Source organism: Rhagoletis zephyria, unplaced genomic scaffold, assembly GCF_001687245.7.
Source record: "Rhagoletis zephyria isolate East Lansing unplaced genomic scaffold, Rhagoletis_zephyria_1.1 Rzeph_scaffold_04251, whole genome shotgun sequence".
NCBI classification, from domain to species: Eukaryota; Metazoa; Arthropoda; class Insecta; order Diptera; family Tephritidae; genus Rhagoletis; species Rhagoletis zephyria.
The window spans coordinates 10,073-24,629 of NW_016161334.1; the positions used below are offsets into that span (position 1 = coordinate 10,073).

Consider the following 14,557-nt stretch of genomic DNA (forward strand, 5'->3'; position numbering starts at 1 on the left):
TAGCCTTCATGCCTAATCCAATGGCTGAGATAAATGATGCTGCTGATAATATAACATCCGCACTTTCGAATCTAGTAAACGATTTGAATGCAGGTAAATGTCACAAATACCCCCAAACCCATTCATTTCTCGATTAGCAGTATTACTCAGAGCGCGCAACTCTAGGCAAGTAAATGTAATTAAGTCACACCATTTAAATGTTGCCGCTCTTCTTGTTGCTTTTTCATCTTTTGTCTAATCAGTGCTTTTTTCATTCTGCTGGTAATTTATTATCTTATCGGCGTATGGCATAATATTCTATCATTTGTTGGAGATGTATAAAAATGTGACACGTTTTCATACAATGCATATAGTAATGCTAAATACATACAAATGTACATGTTTATGCGCATATTTACATATCGTCACCGTTAAGGCAAAAGGCAAAATGTATCTCCGAAAAATTTACATATGGGATCTTTCGCATTGATAAAGACGATAAATAGTTAAAAAGTGCTTTTCTCATGCTAAAACATTTTCAAATTCCCAAAAAAAAAATACTATTTTTATGCTTTTGTGTTAAATCGTTGCACACTTTTTCAGGACCAGCAGCGTCTCCCTTGCAACCTCGCTTTATAATGCCGCTTGGTAAGTTGGCTAATGCCCAACTCTCAATTGAGCCTTTGCTAAAACAAAAACGCCTACTGCTATCGCCGTTGCTCTATGCATAAAATTATAACAATTTTAAATTACAAAAAAAAAACGCTTAAACGTGCGCCATCCACACTTATTTCGGCGCACAGTGAGAGAATTTCGGCTACAAAAAAAACAATAGGTTTTGCTATTCAAAACGAAAAGTTCTTACATACACGTGAATCGAGGTTGAACATGTAGATTTATTTTCTTTAAAATCCGACTATATACTACATAGCTACGGTGACCACTGTCCCGCCGACAGTACCGATTTTGAGAAAATGGTCCCGCTAAAATATATAATATATATATAAAGTCGGGACGTTAAGTTTTTTCCGGTATAGAACAATCCTAGGGGGTAAGAGCATTAAAATTCCGACTTATATGTACCAATTGTTGTTTTGCAAGGCCCAATGTTAGTATAAATTCAAATCTCCCACTGTGCGCCGAGCAGTATCCAATATATCGAGACCTAACCGCCAAAATAACGTAGCGATATGTTTTTCAAAATTTTCTTTTTGATTCTGAACTGCATCTAGATGCTCTAGGAATATTTCTGTATCAAAAACAAAAACAAAAAAAATAAAAATAAAAAAAAAATTAAAAAAATTTCGCTTACGTTATCTTGGCAAGTTAGGGCTCGATATATTCAATATGTATATACATAGAGAGCTGCACAAGTGCACATAAAACTGGTTCCAAGTAATTTTCTTTATTTAATATAACACTGCAATGCTTTTTTTCGCAACTAATAATTCAATACAAAAACACAAAGAGAAACCAACAAGTCAAATAACTACCTAAAATGTAGATATGTATGTATCTATGTATGTATGTATAATTTATAGAATACAAGATTGCGTATTCTCGGCGGCGAAGACATTTCTCAACCTTTGCTTTCTACATCATGAATATGTATGTATGTACACTGTCGCTTAAAAGTGAGTGAATGGTAATTTTTTTAAATGTTCACAATATTTTGCAAGTCAAGATGTTTCTAAACATTTTCTTTTTAAATATAGTTAATGCTATTTAACAAACCTTATAAATCAAAATTTCAAACTAAACAAAATTAAAAAAAAAAAAGTAAAAATTTCTAATCTGATTATTAGAAAGTTTTTGGGTATGCAGTTTTAAAGCACATGAAATTTTAGTATGCATTTGTTATGCATGTATGTTGCAAACAGCTAAGAAGTAGCGTTGATTTTTAATAACTTTTTTCCGCCTGTCTTTTGCGGATTTTTCCATATAACAAGTGCAATTTATATAAATGGCTTTGACTTTCTGAGGTTTTTTTTGCGAACGGTCTTCCGCATTTCCTTGCACAACTAATTTTTGATTATAAAGAAAAAAGTTTACAATGCCGTTGAAGAAAATCATTAAAAATAAACGCGACTTTTTAGCGGCCTCAAACAGGCATTTATTTTCCTAAATTTCACGAGCATAACTGTATATCCAAAAAATTTTCTAAAAATTCAGATAAAAAATATTGAATTTTTAATAAATATTTTTAGAATTATCCCAAATTTTGTACTAATGCTGGATTTCCACTAGGCATTAAATGGCAAAAATGACAAATGACAAAATTGGGCATTAAAAAATAAAATAATGGTGTCATTTTAATGCCTAGTGCAAATTCGGCATAAGTTTGAAACTTTGACTAATATGGTTATGATAGCAGCATAAAGAATACTTTTATAGAAAGTTATCAAAAAAATTTTAATTTGAAAAACATTGTGATTATTTAAAAAAATTACCATTCACTCAGTTTTGAAACTTTTACTAATACGGTTATGGTTATAACATAAACAATTTAATGTAAAAAATCGCCATCCACTCAGTTTTGATAGTGTATATCAACAAGCATTGTTGCTTCAAATCTCTATTGTGGGAGAAGACAATGAACAGTAAAATGAATGAAAATTCAATCCGTAACCATTTGTGCGTTTGAACCGAAGCCAGTTGCAAATTGTGTGCTTTTATTTATTAAGCATTCATAAAATATAAATTTAATTTTTAAATGTTGCGTTGAAACTGAAAATTTGCAATAAATCCCGATAAGTCCCAAATTAAGCGGGAAGTATTAATTTTACCGTAGAATCAAGTGCACTTGTGCAGATGCATAATACAAACAGTATTGGCCAACGCAATAGCACCTTCATTTCAAAGTGATATTGTTTGCCACTCGTGTTCATTTACTTTAAAAAATGTCAATTAAAATACAGTTCATTCTCTAACAAACCCCATATAAACCAAAGTTTAAAACTTTGCAGAAAAACAAAAAAAAAAAGCAAAACAATTTCACCAAAATTTCAAACTTTTCTCTCAGAAGTGTTAGAATTTTTTTGAGTACACATTTTTATAGCCCCTTCAATTTTAGTCTAACAGTGTGCAAGATTCAAGTGGCTAACTTGAACATTGTCAGTCTAAAATTGAATGGGCTATAAAATTGCGAACTCAAAAAAATTCAAACACTTCTGAGAAAAATATTTGAAATTTGTTGATTTTTTTTGTATTCTTTTACAAAGTTTAAAACTTGCGTTTATATGGGTATTTTTAAGGTACTGGCCCAATGCAGACTTGCTTTGCTTGCTTCGCTTTGAGAAATTTCGAAAATTACGTGGAACATATTAAAACGCATGATGGCTGGCCAAATGGCAGCAAATGTTTTTTTTGAAAGCGTTTTGTTAAATAAATTCAAACAAAAATTTGCTTACTTAATTTAAAAAAAAACGCAGAAAATGCAAGAAATTCTAAATTAAATAAAATTGTTCGTTTTTTCCATATTTATATATAACATTTGAAAATTTAACACGAGATGAAAAAGCTTTTTGTAGCCCTTTTCTTCAAGTAAGTCGCTGTATTTGAGTTATAGGGCTTGTTCGAGCTGCAATCACAACCGCAGTGTTGCGCGAATTATTAAAGTATCACGTTCTGTGTGGATTTATAGCAACGTATTATCAGTTGGGCAGTTGCAACAGGGTTGCAAATTTTCATCAGTACGGCAGTAATGCCGCTTTTATTGCGTGCCTCGAACAGGCCCATATTTTTTTTTAGTACATTTGTACATATGTATGTATCATTATTACCATACAAGTATTAATTCGCATTAATTTAAAGTTCACTCTGAAAAGATTGAGCTGTAGATATAACATAAATTTTCGTATTAATTTTCTGAAGTTTTCTGGGAAATAGTTCTTAATGTTTAGGGAACAGACCTTGACTTTTAAACCACACGGCTGGTTACTTTGACAGCGGTCCAAGCCGCCATTTGGCCTAACAAGTTTTCAAAGTTAATCAAAGCAAACTAAAGTAAGCAAGGCGTGTAAAGCAAGCCTGCATTAGGCCAGCGCCTTTAGAGAATGAACTGTATTATAATTGAAAATTCTTAAAAATTAATAATTAAACATAAGTGGCGAACAATGTAACTTTGAAATGGGGGTGCTATAGATATGGCCAATACTGTGTGTACATATGTTTGTACACAACTACTTACATAATCGATTTGGAGGCAGAAAATACGTACTACATACATACGTTCTTTTCTTATGCTCTCCAATTTATTTTAGACTACTTTCCTAATAGACGACGTAAAAAGCGTTGCAATTGTAGACTTTCCAATAACGACTCTTAACTTCTCCCATTCTTTACCTATGTATGTTTTGTAACCGCCAACGTACTATGTCCACTATTACATACAAAATACAATAAATAAATAAATCTATAACTACCGCCGTAACGGCCTCGCTTGCCAATTTGTGGCGATTTCTGCCAATTTTTTAAACCAACATTACTTGAACAAAAAAAAAAAAACAAGACATGCGTCACGTTGTTGGTGGTGAATCATCAATCGATGGAGACATATCCGATTCGGCAGAAGCGAGCGGTGCCACTATTCACTATAACTATGAAAACGACGACAATAATTATGATGTTGATGAAGAAGAGAGACGTTTATTTGAAAATGTCTTTCAAACCGATGAAGAGTATAAATGGCTGGACGATTGCGAACGACGTACACACAATCAACGCAGCATCATGTGCTATAAACATTATCCCAACTTTTTGATTGATGATGAAAATGCCGGCTTTCCGGCATTGCACGAAATTGGCGAGACAATCGATGAAATGCAGCTAATTATGCATGCTTTGGTCATGAAATACAGTATGAGCTTGTAAACTATACGTGTACTCCAGCAACAGCTAAGCCGAATTGTTTACTAAAGGTAAACGTGTAGTTAGCTTGAAAAGAAATACATACATGCGTACTAGCAAATTAATTAGAGAATTAAAAATTTGTTAGTAAGTTACTTATGGGTATTGGAAGCATTCTTCCGTAATGGACTGTAGAATAATAATATACTACGTAGATAGATTATAATGAGCTATAAGTAACTGCGTACATATACATAACAATTTATTTTGTGAACTTATCAAAAAAGTTTACTCTGCTAGTGGAACTTCGTATAAGCGAATTCATACATAATTTTTTTTTAGCTGCACTGTAATCCATGCTTTCAGAGTTAGCTGAATATTAGAGAAATCATAAAGAATTCATTAATATTATTTTTTTCGATTTTTGCCGGATTTTCTGAAATGAAATTTACTTGCACACTTGGAATTTTTTAAAGGAAATTTCAAAAGAAAATCGGTAAAGAAATGAAATTAATGCTGCGACGTTAAAGATTTTTTTCAGAATTTTCTGAAAGAAACCGTACAGAGAGTTCGTGTCAATTAGTTCATTGATTTTCTGCGAAGATTCGTCATGAAATCGAAACACATTGCCGATACTCCTAAAGATTTTGGGAGCGCTGGTTTACAGGGTGTGCAAAAACATCGTAGATGTCATTTGTTTATCGAATTTCAAACGGGGTCTAAAATCATTTTTCTTTTTTGTTGTTTTCTCTAGGTTCAACACATGATACAAAAAGAAGGTAGTTTCAATAAACAACTTTTGACGGATAATACAATTTTTTGAAGTTTCATAAATTGTGAGCATTCAACGGCCATACCATTTTTATAATATTAAAACAATAAATCGGAGTATTTTCTTTCCCACATTTATACCAATCAAATAATATATCAAATGAAACATCATTATCAGTGCTTGGTAATTTTTTTACTTACGTGGTTCGCACCTTTTTTTATTAAAAATACATAAAATATGTAATGTTAAAGGAGACTTCATTGAAATTGTTCTTTTTATTTTATAATAAAAAACACGAGAGCATTATGTTGTTATTTTTTCATTTTCTTATTTTGTATGCAATCTTGCAATTTAAAAATCTAATTCTAAAGAATTCTCTTTTCAAATAAATCCTTTTATAATCGCCAATTCCATGTGAATAAATTGTTCTCATAACTTAACATGCAAAACAAAAATAAATTGGGAACAATTATTTTTGTTTTACTTTATAATTTTGGGAATATTTGTTCACATGAAATTCGTTTTTGCAAAAATTTTGGCTTTGTGGTTAGCGTATCACCATTAACTTCAACAAATTTCGAATTTAAAATTTCCAATGTATGCAAAAAACTTGAATTCGGCTTGCGCAGGCCGCCCTCCGATAAGCAATTAGCATAAGTATAATTTTGATCACTTTGTTGTACATGAAAGAGTCACTAGTAAAAAAAAGTTTTACTAAGGAAATTGACATTTTCTTGTCGAAAGAAACTTCGCCAATTTCCTCTCTTCCTTGAAAAATTAACTGGTATTAAGTGTTGACAGGCCCTACCATTGCGTTCGTGAGCGGTCTTGCTTTCATTAACCACCTATGATTCGAAGGATCTATCTTGGAAAATTGTTCTTTTTACAGCTCCAAAGACTCCAAAGCGTTTCCACCATTGGTCAATTCGTCCATATTTCTGCGATTTTATTTGATAAAGCAAAATCAGTTGGTTTATGAAGGCTTTCAGCCTTTCGCATAGTATCATCGATAGGGTTTTATGAGCAACGCAGCATATTTTTATAAGGAAATAAGTAAAATAAAGTAACAAAAAAATAAATTGTTGAAACTTGTCAATTTGCGGTGCGCATATAATTATGACGCGCAGGGTATATACATATATACATGGTTAATTTTTTAACTTTATCATTTCATAAATAAGCAGTCATGCTGAAATAAACAAACTACGAAATGCGACGAAAACTTCAGTGCTGCCAAATTTTCCTGGTCGAGTCGAAATTTTAAGCAAAGCCATGACTTGACTTGTATTTGACACGACACTCGCAATGATACTGAATATCATTTGGTTATATGAATTGGCATCATAAAAAATACCTCCGTTCAATTTATATAACATTGTGTTTCCACTATACCCAAATTTCAATATAAAATTATAACGGTTTATACGTTTGATAACAATTTCAATCACTATTTCTGCCACGATGCTCCTTACTGTTTTGTTTGATCCTCTACTGATCCTGTGGCAGGTTCAAAATACAAACTAAACTGCTTTCTTTAAAAGCCTTTTCATTATTCAATTTATTTGTTTTGAAATATTTTTTTTGTTTGCTTCATCAGTCATCAATTCTTCTTGCTTAGTTTTTTCTATGACGAAATCAAGAACCGTAAGTTAAGATGAAAGCGAGAATAATGAACTAATTATGCACTTTGGGGCACGTGGAAACACACCATAATTTCGTACCAATAAAATAGTATTTCAAACTAGTATACATACATATATAGTGGTCGAAAAAATTATAGCCGCACCACATATCGACATGTTTTTACAATTTATTTATTTTGATTTTTAGTTAATTTTTTATAAAATGACAGTTCATTCTTTAACAAAAACCGTGTTAATCCAAGTCTCAAACATTGTGCAATTAAAAAAAAATCAGCACACTTTTAAAAATTTCGGCATTTTTAATTAGATATCTTAGAAGGTTTTTGAGTATGCAGTTTTTAGCTCATTAAATTTTTCCTGTCGAAGATGTTACGGTTTTCTTCCATTTAAAAATTGATTTTATTTATTCGTTACATGCGAAAAAATGGGACAAATTAAATTTCAAAAAAATATACAGTAATTTTTAGCCATTTCAAACTTTGGAATTGAATGGGCTATACAACTGTATATCCAAACATTTTATAAAAATCCCGAATAATTTTTTTTTCGAATTCTGAATAAAAAGGGAGAATTTTTGATGAAACTTTGTTTATTTTTTATTTTCGTTAAAAGTTTGAAACATGGATTTATATGTTTTTTTTTTTGTTAAAGAATGCATATATTTTTTATAAAAAAAAGACTAAGATTAAATAACAAAAAAAAAAACTATCAAAACTTGTCAATATAGTTGGTATGGTGCGGCTATATTTTTTCGACCACTATATTAAATGAAAACGTAATATAAGTATAAAAATTTCTTTAGTTTGAAATAAACAGCAAATTAATTAAAAAAAGTCTGAAGTCTAGACGCGATAATTTTTATTTTCAATTTAATATTTATTTCTTATTTTCACCCACAATTTGTATACCTGGGAGTGGCAAGGCCTACTTCATATTCGTATAATTTTATGCGGTTCAGCCAATTTCTTTCTTCGTGGATGCTCTACTAGTCTACATATTCATCTAAATTCCATATAACTTTCTATGAAATGAATGGTTTTACTGAAGCTGAATATACATATGTAAATAGCAACATTTTTTTTTTTGCTGGGTCTTAAAAGTGAAACAAGATCCTTTCGCTCATCATGTCTGCTATTCAGCCGCCACTTCCTTGCGAACTTTCGTATAAACTTTCATAACTTGCCATATCATTTATATTTTACATATGTACATTAGGGTGGTCCATAAAAACGAAATGAACGGCTTCTTTCAGCCTCACCCCCTCAATCGGTAATAGGTACCACGGTCACAGATATCCCATATAAATTTTGTTCCTGATTGGAGACGGTTAAGGCGTGTCGCACAGGGGGCGCAAAGTGCAGATTCCTCTATAGAGACTCAAAAAATTAAAAATATTTTTTTTTTTTTATCTAATGCCCAACATCGATACTACTAAAGTCGAGAATATCACATATAAATTTTGTTTCCGATTGGAGTCGGTTAAGACATCTTCATAGGGTAAGCTGAACTTTGACCGCTGAACGCCATAGCTGACTTCAATCGGAACCAAAATTTGTAAGTGATATCTTCGACTATGGTATCGATTTTGGGTATTACATATATGAAAAAAAGCTAATTTTAATTTTTTGAGGCTCCATAGAGGAATCTGAATTTTGTCGCCTGTGCGACATCCCTTAACCGTCTCCGATCGCGAGCAAATTATCTTGGACTATAATAGTATCGACGTAGGTGTTGAGGCTTAGGCAATCTGATGTAGAAATTTGCCTCCTACGTTTAAGGACCACCGTATCGTACATAGATGATCTCGTTGTAGATTTGTCTCATGAATGTATGTATATAGAAACAAATTTCTTAAACAAAATGCTCATATGTAAATATTTACTTGAATTGAAAAAAATAATTTAGATAATAATTTAAAATAACTTTAATTGCTAATACATTAGATATTTAGAGAAGCTTAGCAGTTGTAAAATGGTTTTCGCAGTATACATACTTAATTTATCTTCTTTTCAACTCCGCTTTAAATGCGATTTTGCAGACTTTGATGAATCGCAGTCGTATAACAATGAATGGATCGTTAAGGTAAAGGATTGTAAAATAAAAAATAAAAAAAAAATTGTAAAAATAAAACCCTGTAAATGTTTAGACCTAACAGTAATTGTCGCAGTAATCCTTTTCATCCATTTTTGCTCGCCACTTGAAAAAGAATTACTCAATAAATACGTATAAATGTAATATTTCTATTCATTTGGGCCGTGCTTTGAAGTATTAAACTTAGAAGCTTAGCTCTCTATGCAATTTAATACTTCGAATATACCTGGTCTTAAATATTTTATCTACATATTTATAAGTTAATTATATGTATATGTATGGCATAAACGCCTATCCCCCCTCATTTGACGCCTGTTGTAGATAAAACATTATTTGTATATAAAATCATTAGATGGGTATTACTACAAAATATAAGTATGTACGTAAATTCCAATTTTTTTCTTGTTAGATGTGATTTTGAAAAAAGAAAACACTTTTCGTTCTATAGCAAACTCTAATATTTTCGTATCTCCTCTTTCACAGACCAATGCGAGTAATCACTGGCAGGAACAGTTCGCCCAATGGAGGTTGCAATTTCAGAATGACTAAGAGCCAGCAATGAAATAACAACAAGAAAAGCGGCGCTTCTTTTTGTACTTAGACTTATTTTTAAAAAGCAAAACTCTTTATACTGCTTACAAAGGAGAATGAAAAAAGAAACAACAATAACAACATATAAAATGCTTAGAAGCATAATTAAAAAGTGTATACATAAGTACATACATATTAATATTATGTGCAGAAATTATTTATTTACTTTAACTATTTACTGTTTAACTATATTATATGAGGGAACTTCAATTGAATTTTGTGTTTTAGTATACTCCTTATAACACTCCTTGTGTTATAAAACCATGCTTTGTTTGATATTTGGACGCTAGCTTTTATAATTGTAAGTTGTATGAGCGAAAAACACTAAATGATTGTATTTAATTAAGATATGCAAAATAAAGACTCATAAATAAATTAATAATATAATAATAAACAAATAAATACATTAATGACTTAATACGATATACAATACCATAAACTTATAGTAAAGAAATGAAGAAAAATTAAATTCTAAATTTAAATAACTTGATTTTAATTAAACGTAGTTTACAAGATGTTTTCGAAAGTCATATTTTACTGCGTTTTTCTTAAAAAAAAAAAGATGAATAAAACTGCGATGGGGTTTTAGATGTTTTTGTATACAATTTTTTATTGGTGGATATTATACATATGTATATAGCGCTTATGATAATTATACCGCACCAACATATTGATGGGGTTTCACTCGTCTTAAATTTAATTTAATTTGAATAATTTTTTAATAAAAATATATATACATACATACATAGTTCATACAGCCATACATAGTTCATACAGCCATACATACACATTCCATATACATATCGTCGATTAAAGTACAAGACCGCTTAACTGAAATTTTTTGGCAAAAATTGGATTTGCTCACCGAAGTTCTTGGCTGTGTGTGTGTGTGTGTGTGGCTATGAGTGTTTTTACTCTACAAAATAATTTATGCAACCTCACATCCGCGGTTTTGCATTATTTTGATGTGCTTTTTTGTGCTTTAAACGACGATATGTAGCACAAACGAAAACAAAGTTTCATAAAGATTTCACACTTTATTCAGAATTCGTAGAAAATCGTTATAATACACAAAAAATTTTAGAGTTCCGTTAATTTCTTCATGATCCANTATGCAACCTCACATCCGCGGTTTTGCATTATTTTGATGTGCGGTTTTGTGCTTTAAACGACGATATGTAGCACAAACGAAAACAAAGTTTCATAAAGATTTCACACTTTATTCAGAATTCGTAGAAAATTGTTATAATACACAAAAAATTTTAGAGTTCCGTTAATTTCTTCATGATCCAATGATCGGATCTAAACCAAATTAGTATAGGACCACCTCTGAGCTACTACCTTTCTTTTAGGAATTGGAGAAATCGGTTAACGTGATCTAAAGTTATACGGCAACATAAAAAAATAGATAAAAATATTCCGACGAATTGACAACCTCCTCCTTTTTTGAAGTCGATTAAAAACATATTCGTATGTAAATCCAAGTTTCAAACTTTGTAAAAATGTAACACAAACTACCGTCAAAATTTCACTCTTTATTCAGAATTCATTTGCGTGTGCAGTTTTATAGCCAATGCAATTCTTGTAAATATAATATATTTAAGTGCAAGAGTAAAGTGGCAACAAAGTACCTTTGTTTTTTAGCAAGTTTTTGTGTTGACGGATTTATAGGCAGTATGTTCGTTTTTTTTTTTTTTATGGAGGAAAATGTTCAACACCTAAAATTCTGAATAAAACCGTGAAAGCTTAATGAAACTTTGTTGTTGTTCAATATGTGTGAATCGTATAGTTATGATAAGCACTATATGTGCATATGTATATATGCATACCTATATTTTTTCCTTCAAGCATAAATCGTGGTAACAACTATGACTTTGAACTTAAATATATGACTAGGTTTTTTAAAAATGTGAAATAAACATTTTTCCAGCTAAAGAATATTGTATATTTTAAATACAATATGCTAGATTTCCACTAGGCATTAAATGGAAAAAATTGTAATGACAAAATATGAGTTGCATTCGATCTTCGACTATGCTCGAAAGTGCTAATCGAACGAATTTTCATTTGGTATTATAATTACGGTGACCATCCGTCCTCTATTATACGGGATAGTCTACTTTTTTGACCAGTTGTACTGGCAATTAATTAATTTTCGGTTCGGGGTTCGGTATTTCGACGCCTTCAAAGCTCATTAAAATTGTATGACTATGAACCAGTTTTAAATGATGTTGGAATATGATCGTAACTTTATCCATGAAATTCACGATAAGGCCGATTATTTTCTAATCTGAATGCCTGTGCTTCGAATCGAGGAACACATACAGTGATCAAAATATAAATTAGGATTCTACATTTTAGCAAGGCTCGGCCATTTTTCTTTTGTTTATTTAATGTTTATTATTATTTTTTTAGTAAAGCTCTTTTCCTAACAAAAACCATATAAATCCATATTTCCGACTATGCAAAAACTATGAGAATTAATTCCGCAAACTTTCACCAAAATTTCAGACNTCGACTTTGTGCAAAAACTATGAGAATTAATTCCGCAAACTTTCACCAAAATTTCAGACTTAATCAGATCCTTTAGAAAAAAATGTGGGTGCTGTTTAGTAGCTCATTACAATTTAGTATAATAAAGTGCAAGTGCAACGTGCTGCTCATTTGCTTCCCTATCAACAAATTGTCGAACATATTAACTTTGTATGAAAAAAATGCGTAGCACGGTCAACAAAAAAAATTGCCAAAAATTAACAGTAAGTCCTAGCTACTTAAAACTTGCACTTTATCGTGCTAAAATTTAACGAAACTTTTGTAAACAATTTTGTGCATTCAAAATCTCTAGAAAGATTTCCTACAAATTTGTGATGTTACTATAAGGATGCTGTTTCAGGGCTAATACATACGTCTAACTCCCCTATTATGAATTCGTACGATGTACGATAGACGCCTGGATTCTGTTATTCGCTATTACGAATCGATGTTGTCGTATGAAATCCGATAATTAGCGTAGCTGATTTGTGCTGGCTCACAACAAAAAAGTGAACAAAACCCACAGCCATTCACAACAATACATCTGTCGAGCGTATGAAAACGATAATACGAGAACTTATTTCGTACGATACGCGTGCAAGCGTTTATCGTCTATCGTATGAAAATTCATAATAGGGTGGTAAGATCATTTAAGAAGGTGTTAAGATCTGTAAACTTTTATGGAAAAAATTAGCAAAATAACTTTGTGTCGTATTCGGCTCGCATAAACATGGTCACCGTAATTATGATGCCTATTCGAAGAATAATAGCGCTGTTGTGAATTTCGCTCGTTTAGGTTGTTCAAAATTGTATATTTTTCACAATTTTACACATTTATGTAAAATTGTGCAAATTAAAATGAAGTAAAAAAGAAAGCGAGTACAACGGAGTTCTGGTTCAACGATTCGTCAGAGGATGAGAGTTAAGTAAACTGGCGAGGAGTAGAAAATGTTTAAAAAGAGTTTAAGTGTAGTCTTTCGAATATATTTTGAAAAAAAAAACCTTTCAGAAATTAGCCTACAGATTTATTAAAAACTTCCGACTGTCTAAAGATTTAGTGCATGGCGCAATAAACAGGTGAAGTATTAAAACAGCTTTCTCGCTTTATTTTCTGACATTCGGCTGCCTTATAGTCAAATTTAATAGGCAAACTTTCAAATAAGGCAGTGTCAAAATATTTCTTCTCACTCTAATTACTTCACTTTTTATAATTCCACCGTGACCTAGTGGAAATTCGGCATTAGGAATAAAATGAAAAGCGGCATTTACATATTTAAAAAAGAGTTCGGCAACGGGTCCCTACGGTAAATTTCCACCACCAAAAATCTCTTTCAGTCCTATCCAAAGTAAGTGACAAAACTAGCCGCATGACTGCCGTCATAATCTTTTTCCCTTAAAATATGCAATAAAAAAATATATTTTATACGTTAAAAAATGCTCTGAAAATGTAGTACACTGCTTTGATAGAGTATTTTCTAATATCAAATATATATTGTCGCATATTTTTAGGCGAATGTAGTAATGATAGTCGTCATTCCAGCGAGTTTCGTCATCTGCTGGCAATATTGCTGTTAATGAATAAAACGTGAGCCTAAAAATATGCAACAACTGCGAGTAAAATAGGCAATCCGCCCTATGTTGAATATCGTCATCGTCAGTAATGAGACGATATGGCCATTGTCAGCCATGTTACTGATGCGCTGACGATCGTCGACGATGACGATAGGCCGAATGTTTTTACTGCCGCTTTGTTCAATGTCTTGTTAAAAAACATTATCGACTCATGCATATAACATGTGATTGAAAAAGCAGTTGTTCTATTAACAGGAGCTTCTAGCTCCGGTTTGTGTTAACCGGATTTTGAAACAAACTGGCCTTAGTGTATACGGGAAGCGACGCCAAGCCGAGTGGCACTGGGCTCGATGTGTGCTTTGAGATCCAATGCAGAAACCTTGCTAAAATACCATCATTCGCGGGAACCTTTTTTATTTTTATATGCGCCTTTGTAGATCTTTCCAATACGTTCCAAAGTCTTCCATTTCCAATCCTGCCATTTTAGAACTTTAAAGTAAACTAACGCCCTGTGGAAGCTCTATAAGGT

At 31.7% G+C, this 14,557-nt stretch overlaps 1 protein-coding gene across 1 annotated transcript in view; it reads left to right on the top strand.

Moving 5' to 3' along the window:
• Positions 1-4,880, top strand: part of Dyb (Dystrobrevin) — a gene marked incomplete at its 5' end in the record, with an annotated part of 14,946 nt that extends 10,066 nt beyond the window's left edge. Inside the window, 3 exons of the mRNA XM_017625784.1 lie at positions 4-93; positions 583-627; positions 4,490-4,880. Coding sequence (XP_017481273.1) covers positions 4-93; positions 583-627; positions 4,490-4,851 — 497 coding nt within the window. The remainder of the gene's footprint in view (positions 1-3; positions 94-582; positions 628-4,489) is intronic.
• Positions 4,881-14,557: the final 9,677 nt, after the last annotated feature.